The sequence below is a fragment of the Brachyistius frenatus genome, unplaced genomic scaffold, assembly GCF_029030835.1.
Source record: "Brachyistius frenatus isolate BFR_SWC_R1_liver_20210118 unplaced genomic scaffold, ASM2903083v1 Contig_13, whole genome shotgun sequence".
Taxonomy (NCBI): domain Eukaryota; kingdom Metazoa; phylum Chordata; class Actinopteri; family Embiotocidae; genus Brachyistius; species Brachyistius frenatus.
The window spans coordinates 233,805-244,294 of record NW_027210612.1 but is presented as its reverse complement, the minus strand read 5'-3'; the positions used below and the strand labels follow the sequence as shown (position 1 = coordinate 244,294).

The 10,490-nt window shown below is 39.7% G+C and overlaps 1 protein-coding gene across 1 annotated transcript in view; it reads left to right on the top strand.

The window, feature by feature from the left end:
- The first annotated feature begins 2,819 nt into the window (after positions 1-2,819).
- hpse2 (heparanase 2) overlaps positions 2,820-10,490 on the top strand; it is a 58,516-nt gene continuing 50,845 nt past the window's right edge. Inside the window, exons 1-3 of the mRNA XM_069692571.1 lie at positions 2,820-3,097; positions 4,916-5,070; positions 6,506-6,667. Of these exons, the coding sequence (XP_069548672.1) occupies positions 2,820-3,097; positions 4,916-5,070; positions 6,506-6,667 (595 nt within the window). The remainder of the gene's footprint in view (positions 3,098-4,915; positions 5,071-6,505; positions 6,668-10,490) is intronic.

Sequence of the window (10,490 nt, the reverse complement as noted above, 5' to 3'; positions counted from 1 at the left end):
CTGCACTTCACTGGAAGACAAAAACTAAACGAACCCGTTTAGTAAATCTCACTCCATCACATCGGATATACACTTTAACTTCCCCAGATAACTCCTCCATCCGACAAAATCCCGTATGTCCCAATAACATGGTTTGCCAATCATAATGTTTGAAAATCTAACTTAAAAAACAAGTTATAGGCTTTATATATGGGCTAATAATATTCTTTAAATAAAAATAAAAAAAATCGCATTATCGCATTTTAATTATCTGATGATGATGGCAGATAGGCTATTATATGTGACTGACAGTTGGAGGTGGCCAAACAAAACTTAAAAAAAGACAGCAGTTAATCTCTAAACGAAAATAACTAACTAAAAGACAAAAAGTCCATAAAAAGAAGTTAATTAAACCAGATAAAAATCTTTTGCTGAACCAAACCTTTTAAAATTATACACGACAGAGGTAGCGGAGTCCAAGTTTCCCTTTAGATCGAGTACATGTGTTTATACAGGCTATTAGTGCCCAAATTCCACCCTCAAATGATTAATCGGTAATTAAGGGGTGTGATCAAGTTTGTTCAGAGAACTGGTTTATTAAGACCGTTGGTGTTAATTGTAATGCTTTACAACGCACAACTTTTAAATGAATATGAAGAAGATGGTTGCTGTAATCGAATATATAGTCTGAACCGATAACTGAAGTTATATTGTTGAAATTACGGGTCCTAACTTCTCTCTTTAAAAAAAAAAATTTAAAAAAAAAATCTGCTGAGGAGGCGAGTTTATTTTGTGCTGTTTTGATTGAATGGTATAAATCGGTCCAAAAAACAACACAACAAAACAGACAGTATTCTAAATTAATATTTTAACAGTTTTAACAACATTCACACCAAAACTTTGAATATGATAAACAGAAATGCTCAGCAAACTAATCACACCGCACCCGATTTCCTCTTTAAATATTATAAAGGCCTATGATTAAATCAATGTTTCCTTAGTCTGAAGTTTCTTTTTACTTTTCGTAGAAAAACATCCTCAAAAGCGAGACACAGTTTGAGAGGTAAAGAAAAAAGAGCTAATAAAACATAAATATAAAAGTTAGATATCTTTCCACTGGCAACAAAAAGTCTGGTTACATTGAAATCACATGTTAATATATGATGTCTAGCTGCGCCAAAATGACAAAAGTCACAGAATTTAGTTCCCTCTGCAGATATATTGTTTAAATCTCACCGTGTAACAGGCTGGATTATGACGCGTAATTGCAGCCTGTTCTTTCAATGTGTTTAACGGGAACTTTGGTGTCTGAAGCCAGCAACGTTAACACCTTTTTGCGGTGTGGTTGAAATGCATTCGTGAGTAGGTGTTGTAGGCCGGGATGAAAAGATTAAACCGGGTTTTACGAGGTACATTTTCTTCTCGTGTTGTTTTCGGCTCATCTGTGAGACAGCAGTGACCTTAAACGACCACCTCTTGTCGGCCTGAGGAGAGTTTGGCGCGCTGTGCCCTAGAGAAATCACAATAGACTGCACTTGTGTGTGTGTGTGTGTGTGTGTGTGTGTGTGTGTGTGTGTGTGTGTGTGTGTGTGTGTGTGTGTGTGTGTGTGTGTGTGTGTGTGTGTGTGTGTGTGTGTGTGTGTGTGTGTGTGTGTGTGTGTGTTTCTTGCTCATCAATGCTCCAACAACATCTGGACTCAAAAGTCATATAAAGAGTTTCTAGGTGAGTTCCATGTATCGGAACTTACGTCCCAAATTGGTTTTGAATGCGCCTGAAATGGCGCCAAATATTCACAATGCCATATCCAGTTGTCATATTAAAAATGTGCAGTCAATTCGGTTTTTTTTGTCAAACAATTTGCACCTCTGTAGCGCTGTTGACGAGATTGTATCTGTTCTGGGTTTGAGGCAAAACTTTGTGTGCTTTTCAAGAGTAGGCCGGAGATTCTTGTAGACCTAAAAGCGTCAATATTCTGGCGATGTTCTGACAATATTGATAACTATGACTTTAGTAAGACTGTGATCAGAAGTGACCATTATGACGTGCAACTGGGTTTGTTGATTGTAAGGAGTGTACGGTGGGTGAGCCTGAGTTAAGGCGCTTTCACTGCACTATACATATAATCTAATTCATTTTTCATGAGAGTTTTGTATATTTTACTCCCACTTATGCTCTTCCTTAACTGAACAATAATCTCTTCCTCAATTATAGATTCTTATCTTTACAAAAACGAATAGGCACACCGACGTATCATTTTTCGAGGTTAAAAGCCTTTAAAAACAAACAAACAAATAAAAAAACTTAGGCTTGGGCGGCTACTTGTTGATACAGAAATCCGCTTTTTTAAAATTTTGGTTTCTTACTAATTATATTTGTATTGTTGTAGGTCTACTATTCCAGACATGATTTCAGACAAATACGTTCCTTTAATCAGAAAACACTGTTAGGATTTAGAAAACAATGCCTCCTCATCTCTTAAAACTAAATTATTAACCTCATTTGCGAAAAACACTCCTTTAGAGCAGCCTGTACTCATACCTCAGAGAACCTTAGAGGGGCGGTGCTGCCTCCTCTCCTCCCAGCTTCTGGCTCCCACAACCGGGAAGGCTGTCTCGGGGCGTGCGCTCTTGCGTGCAGCTCCCAAAAATACTCAGAGGGGCGGAGGGCAGAGGGGATGAGACAGCTCGACAGGAACACAGTTCCAGATCGATGAGACCGAGGTAAAGAACCAACATCGAACTTCGGGGCAGCGGGGTTTGTTTAGTCGGGGTTTTTTTTTCCATTCCCATCCTAAAGCCTCTTTATGCGCACTGATCCCCCTGCTCTCCAAACCAAGAAGATGCCCAAATCCTCAGCGTGCGTATTCCCGTGGTCCTCCCTGCGGCTGGCATCTTTGATTACTTTGGCAGTGCAGTCGGTGCTCTCTTCCTCCTACTCGTCTTCCTCCTCTACGTATCAGAGACCAGCAGCCGGAGGGAAACGACCAGGCTTCATGGAGAGGACGTTGGTGCTCCTGGATGTCAACACCCGCAGTCCGATCAGAGTCCTCAACGACAACTTCCTTTCTCTGCAGCTGGACCCCTCGATCATCAAAGACGGCTGGTTGGACTTTCTGAGGTACCAAAAAGTTTCACGCTTGCCATCAACATCGATATATAGTGGTGCGATCTGTAGTGTTTGGTGGATCTTTTATTCATTAAGCCCGCAGCCACGTTGTCTGAAATGTAACGGAGTGATCTAGTACGTTTCTTCCTCACTCAGGAAAATAAGTGATCCAATGGTCCACACTGATTTTGATTTTGATTGAGGGCCTAAACCTTTAAATATCACGTAATAAGGCGACACTGAGAGCGAAAGATGACATCAATGGCTATCCGTGTTGGTTTTGTTGCCGTTATAGTGTACAGTTTACACTGTGTACACATAACACAGTGATTAGGGTTAGACAATGTGCCCCTTGCTTGACTAGTTTACGGTGCAAAAGGTCATTTTCAAAAGTTAGTCAATTTCGTCTTGAGGTTTTGATTTTTAATATTATTATTTTGCAAAACAACTAAAATGCAGTTCACTTTGGTCCAGGTCCCCTGTATTGTTTCAATATAAACATTAGTTTAAATGAAGGGTACATTTTTGATTGACTTTTATTCCTTTTTTAGTGAATTTTCACATGAGCATTTCTTTGAACAGTGAAAAAGAGTGTGAGGCTACAACCCGCGCCACTGTCACGTTATTTGACCACGGACTATGGGTAACAACATAAAAAAATAAAACAAATAAAAATACTTGCCATAATATCGTTAATCCAATGTGTATACCAAATGTATTACTTGGATTTGATTTAATACTATTAGAAAGTATTCTTCAGTCTAGTTGAGTTCATGGAAACCGTTTGGTGACAAACTTTTTACCCTTGTAAAAGAGGATTTCATATTTTATAGTAAACATTTTTAACTTTCAGTTTCATCCCATAGCCACCTTTTTAACATTTCTTCCTTTAACATAATTACTTTTACAACTTTGTTTTGGCTTGGTTGTTGTTCAGTCTTCCCCCTTATTATTACCACGTACCTTCTTCAACTACAATTTGAATAATTGTTTATTGAAAACCTCAACCAGAGGCAGTTTGGCCTGCTGGCCATCACTTAACGTATCTTCACTTTATTGTATGGAGCTCAAGCCGACTGCCACGTAGGCGGTGATGGAACAAATAGCTATTCACCACAAAATTAAAGTCCCGTATGTATTTTCTAGTTTTTCGAAACTTAAAACTTCATAAAGGCAACGCTAAAATATTAATTTTCACCTAAGGTAATTCTTTTTAAATTTTAGACTAGCAGAAAGCACAAATAATAAACAAAGGCTTCTTTGTTTTTAGTAGTCGTGACGGCTGAAAATAAAAGCAGTTACAACACATCAGTTGCAAAATCGTTTATCCTTTTAAATGAGCTATATCGGTAACTCTTTCGAATTAAAAAAAAAAGTAGAGAGTAAAACTGTTCATCCTCTTAACATGTGTATTTAATCCTTGATTCCCAGTAACTTCACTATCCTGCTGCTATCTGATTCTTTTCCCACCGGATGGCACATGATGTTAAAATCTGTCTCTTCGGCCTGCAGATTGTAATAGAAAAATAGAAAACAGAAGTTTCGTGATTGGCTTCCACCGAATTAACATGCACAGAAAGGACAATAAATTACTTTTGATCTTTTTTTGTTGTTTTTTTGTGCTGTCTTTTTAATAGGTATTTGGATTGTAAAAGTCTGAAATATAGTAAACTGACCGAAATCTGCAAAGAGAAGGAGGATTTTTCTCCCAAATATGTCTCTTAAGTATTAAATGAAGCTCCAGACACAGGTGCCAGTTTAGTGACGCAAACGTTTGACTCTGCTAATTGTATTCCTACCTATTTCTCCTTCTGTCCCGCGCGCGTGCAGCTCCAAGCGGCTCGTGACCCTAGCGCGCGGCCTGTCGCCCGCCTTTCTGCGTTTCGGCGGAAAGAGAACCGACTTCCTGCAGTTCAACAACCAGAAGAACCTCGCGAAGTTCAGAGGACCAGGACCAGACTACTACCTGAAGAACTACGAGGACGGTGATTTACACACGACATTTGGCCTCTTCCTCTCCCTTCTGTTGTATTTTTTTTTTTTTCCCACGGACGTTTCTGCGGAGGCGTCTGTTCCTCGGGTCTGTTTTCAAGCCTCTGAAAAGTCAGTGGATTTGAGTTAAGTCCTCTAAAGGTTAGGGTTGTTTATTTATTTTTACACTGCGCCAATGTCTTTGTAAAATGCGGTAAATTGTCAGGCGGCAGGGACATTTTGTTAAAACGAATGTGAGAAGATGCGCAAGAGTTATGAGTTAGTACATTATGAAAACCCAAAACGTGTTGGGACTCATTTATTGTTCTTCGCCTTCCTACGCCGCTTAAACAATTGCTAGCCAGGGTTGGTTTGACATTTAACTCCAGCCTACCTTCATTAACTATTTAAATGTTCACTTTTTGATTAAAAACAAATACTATTTTTGGGGTGGTGCTTCTAATTATGTCATTTGCCCAAACTATATTCTTGTAAAATATTGGAAACATCGCTCAATACAACACAATTTAACTACGCCTCAAAGTGCGAAATTACCGTAAATCGAGATTATTTAAACCGTTTCACCCTTAATTGAGCATTAGGACCTCCATAAATAACCTATAGGAAGTATTAGAGCTCTTGACTGCATTAGTTTGAGCTAAATGTGGCTAATATAGTTATAAAATACCAATTTGGGCTGCGACTAAAGATTATCTTCATTATCAATTCATCTGTCAATTATTTTCTCGATTAATCAATAAACTGTTTGATTTTTAAAAGGTCAGAAAATGGTCAAAAATGTGCACTAGTGTTTCTTACAGCCAAAGATACAGGCTAAAGTGTTTTTTTTTTTTTTTTTTTTTTTTTTTTTTAATCCCAGCCAACAAGGATACAGCCCATCATTATTCAATATATTATCATGAAGAAGAATTTGAGCATTTTTCATAAAAAATAGACCCAAAACAATTAATCAATTATTCCCCCCCCCCCCAAAAAAAAGCCAATTAATTTATTCTTATTCTACTAATGAATTAATTGATATAATCTTTGTGGCTGTCATGCCAACTCTGTTTACACTTGAGGAAATTTAAGGATGTTTTTGAAACATGGAGTTTATGACACACATTTGTGTTATTTTTGATGGCATACATATTTATATAAAAAATTTTTTTTTGAATAGTCAAGTGTTAACACACACACACACACACACACACACACACACACACACACACACACACACACACACACACACAACTACTCAGGTTTCATCATGACATTTAGGCTTTATTTGAAAATAACCATTTTAAAACAAAACTTGAGATTCACGATAGGTTTCGGTGAAAATGGCAACATCGGTATGACATTACAGGATAGTGTGATATTGTTCAATCAAAGACAAAAATATGAACTTCGCATCAATTTTTTTCCCCCCATTGTGCTGTCTCGCAGACATCGTGCGCAGCGACATTGCACTGGACAAACAGAATGGCTGCAAACTGGCCAACCACCCCGACATCATGCTGGAGCTGCAGAGGGAGAAGGCTGCCTCGACGCAGCTCGTCCTGCTGAAGGAGCAGCTGTCCAACATCTACAGCAACATTACAATAACAGGTAGGAGATCACACACACACACACACACACACACACACACACACACACACGCACACGCACAATAGGTCATTTTTGGCACCCTATTTTTGACATACTGTCTGGAATTTGTGGGTCATGCACAAGCGTATGTGCACACGCATACGGTTCAAAGCATGCCAGTGTAAACCATCAGCTTTCAGAATGACAAATGTAATTTGTAAAGGAGGAATGTGGGGATGGATAGAAGGGTGCAGCAGCAGAGGCTAGTAAACAGAGCACTGACATTTTCACTGGTTACAGTTAACTCAACCTGACCGCAGAAGGAACTCTGGAGTCTTGACTTTGGGTGGGCTGCATTTCATATCTGTTGACTGTGACTGACTGGGATGGAAATGAGGAACTGCAGGAGAAGAGAATAAATGAGTCATTTGTCTGTTGAAATTACTGCAGCGTTTGGAATTATCCACGAACCTGGGCTTGGCAGTGTGTGTCAGAGCGTGTCAGAAACGATAAAGTTAATACTCTTTATCATCTTTTACGGCGCTCTGAATTCCAAATAAAAATGAGGATGCTTGTTTGAGGTAGCTAAAAGATAAACACTATGGACCTCCAAAACTTAAGCCATATGAAAGAACAAAAAGGTGTATCTACGGGATTGGTGACCCTTTACATTTTTAGTGGTCGCAGCAGTGCACCTGAAATTTAGCAGGTCTTTGGTGTGCAGACAATTGTCTTTGAACAAATACCATATACATATTTTCCAACCTTACCTGAAAGCAACATTATTTCACTGTAGTGAATCACGACACAGTTCTGAGTTTTGGGGGCAGTTTGGTGTCATAAGTCCATTTGAAACCACTCACTGTTAACGGTGCGGATAATGACACAGAAAGAGGGAGCTGGTAGGGACTCTGTACGTGTTTGACTTGCAGCAGTCGGCAGTTGGGCTGCCTGCGAGAACGCAAGACGGTGTAAACACACTTGCGCCTCCTCTGTTGGGCTAAAGAGCAAAGAGCTCTTGACAGTTTAAGGCACCACTAGTTCTAGCCGCATTGTGCAGGCCAATGGCTAACTGGTGACTGGTAAACTCGCGGCAGAGGAGTTCACTCAATCGCCGGTCTCCTCATGCCATTAATTTATAGCGTGCGTCGCATGCTAAATTAATAGTTTACCCACTCAATAGACCACAACGACAAAGTGGTGATTCGACATTTAAATAGAAAAAGTCTGTCGCTAATCTGTAAACGACAGCCTTTTACGAGTAGAATCTTCTGGTTGCACTAAAAAAAATCTCAATGGTTTATAGGATTGACTCAAAAACATGCTAATACCAGCATTCGTTTTGCTGGATGAGCAGTATAAATGGTGAATGTGGCTGATGAAAATATGCTGTCCTTTGAGCAAAGCACAGTCCCTGAATTTTGTGTGGATACATTGTGCTGATTATAGTGACATTAATGAGTTGCAATTTATTCCCTTGGAGCTGTGTTGGGTGTGTGAAGCAGGACGCTGTTTAAATCGACAATAATCACCAACGTGTCTGACAACTGACAAGAAATGTAATGCTAAAACTTTAACGTGAGAAATTTTGGGTGCGCCCGAATGAAAATATTGGGTACGCATTGGTGCAACCACCGTAAAAAGTTAGTCTGAAGCCCGGATTTTGCAATAAATAATAAAACGCTTATCAATACAAGCTAGAGCAACATCCATAGAATAATATATAAAAGGGTCTTCTAAGTCTCTCTTTTTTTTTTTTTTTTGCCTTATTAAAAAGAAACACACTTCTTATCCCCCTCAGCATCTTGACGTGTTAGTGGGTGGGGAGTCGTTTTTGGGGAGATGGGATTTTTATTCCAAAAACAGAGAATCACCCAGAAAGTGAGTCTTGAAAGCCAAAGAGTTTGTGGAAAAGTAATTTTGGACATGGGAACTGACTTAAAACTCAGTCACAGAGAGTGCATTGATTTACAATTACTTTGGAGCCAAATCTCCACTGTTACAAAGTCTTACAACGGTTTAAAAATGAAGATACGATCATAAACACGACCTCGTGTCCACTGTCGATCCAGGGACTTATGAAATGTTTGTCCATGCGTTTTGAAAAGACATCGATAAACCAAAATAATTCTCCAGTGAACCCAGTTGAATGCATCAATGATATTTGTGATCATTATACACACAACCAGTGGCTTCGCGTGAGTGGGTCTGCAGTGCATTTTCCATGTATTGAAAAGGTTCCGCTTCCCTGGAACAAAGTGACCCTGTCTGTATGTTGCAGTATGAGTGATAGAGGCAGATATGAACAACATACATCAGCTGCGTATTTTCAAACAGTCTCAAGTGCCACAGTCAAAACATTGCCTTGTGGCATTTATCAAAGTAGGCAAATACATAGACGGAGAATTTGGAACCTGCTCGTATGAGGGGTCAGTTCACAAGTTCAGGCCAGGAGTCATGTAATGCAGCAACCTATTATTGATGCTGTAGTGTTAAAGCTGTGCTTAAAGGCCCTTCGGCACTTTCAGTGTTTTTGTTACCACAGGAACTTCAGGATATTAAACAGAGCCCAGACCGTCTGCAGACATCGATATTAGACTCTGTACTTTATATCAGTCTAATCTTTGATTTAACATGCTGATAGCGGTTGTGTGATTGTGTTTTTTCTGTTAGTCTCACTTGGCGTTTACGTTAATGAAAGGTCAGAGACGCAAAAAAGTATTAGCAGGGTGGATGTGATGGCCGGTGAGGTGGACACGTGCGTAACTGATTTTATTCAACAGGAACAGTGATGTGCGTTCAGGAAGTGATATCACCATGCGACCTTCGAGACAAGCAAAAGATAGTATTACGATAGCTGCCACAACTTCTTTATTAACTGAACTACTCAAATCACGGCAGCCTGAAAAACCACGCAGGGGTCAGTTGAGGAGGTGAAGATGTTCCTCTTTTTGTTTTCCAGCGTGTGTGTGCGCGTGTGTGTGTGTGTGTGTGTGTGTGTGTGTGTGTGTGTGTGAGAGAGAGAGAGAGAGAGAGTGAATATGTGTGTGCGTGTGTGTGTGTGTGAGAGAGAGAGAGAGAGAGAGAGTGTGTGTGTGTGTGCGCGCGTGTGTGCGCGCGCGTGTGTGTGCGCGCGTGTGTGTGTGTCAGTTTCATGCGGTGTTGCAATAATAATGGCGAAGCGGAAGTGGAAAACAAAATTCAGAAAACCACATTTCCCATAAACCCTCCTGCTTCCTGTCACAAAGCGGATGTTGCCACTTGCCCACTTCGCTGAGCTGCAGCATGGAGACCAACAGAGGCATCCAGTCGTCTGTGTGATAGTTATGTAAATATAAACATGGTGATGATTGAATATGCACGGTTCTTTCAAGCTTATTTGAATTTTGTGCAGACTGTAATTACCTTGAAGTCCTAAAATGTAAAAGTAAATATTAAAATTGGTTTTACAAGTGGGAATAAGATGAAATAAAATTTAAAAAAATATATATTAATGTTGTAAAATTTATGGTATGAATGAGTCATGTTAAATATTATTTTCACATGTTTGACACTTTTTGCATCCTTTCCCTGAGTGATTAAGACCCCGCGGAAAACTTGGTCTCTTTAAATTTGAACTCCTAGCGTGATGGTTGTAGAAGTAGGATTTAGACAAAGAGAGCGATGCCATGCTTTGGGCAGGTGCAGAGGGAGGAACAAAGCCAAATGAAAGAACTTTATTTACCCGTAGAAGATTTACTGGCAGGTGCTCTCACAAAAATTCTCATTCCTCCAAGAACAGACAGAAGCTACGCGTCTGCTCCTGGGAAATGTTGTTTGAAGTTCTGGAGGATATTTTCAAAGA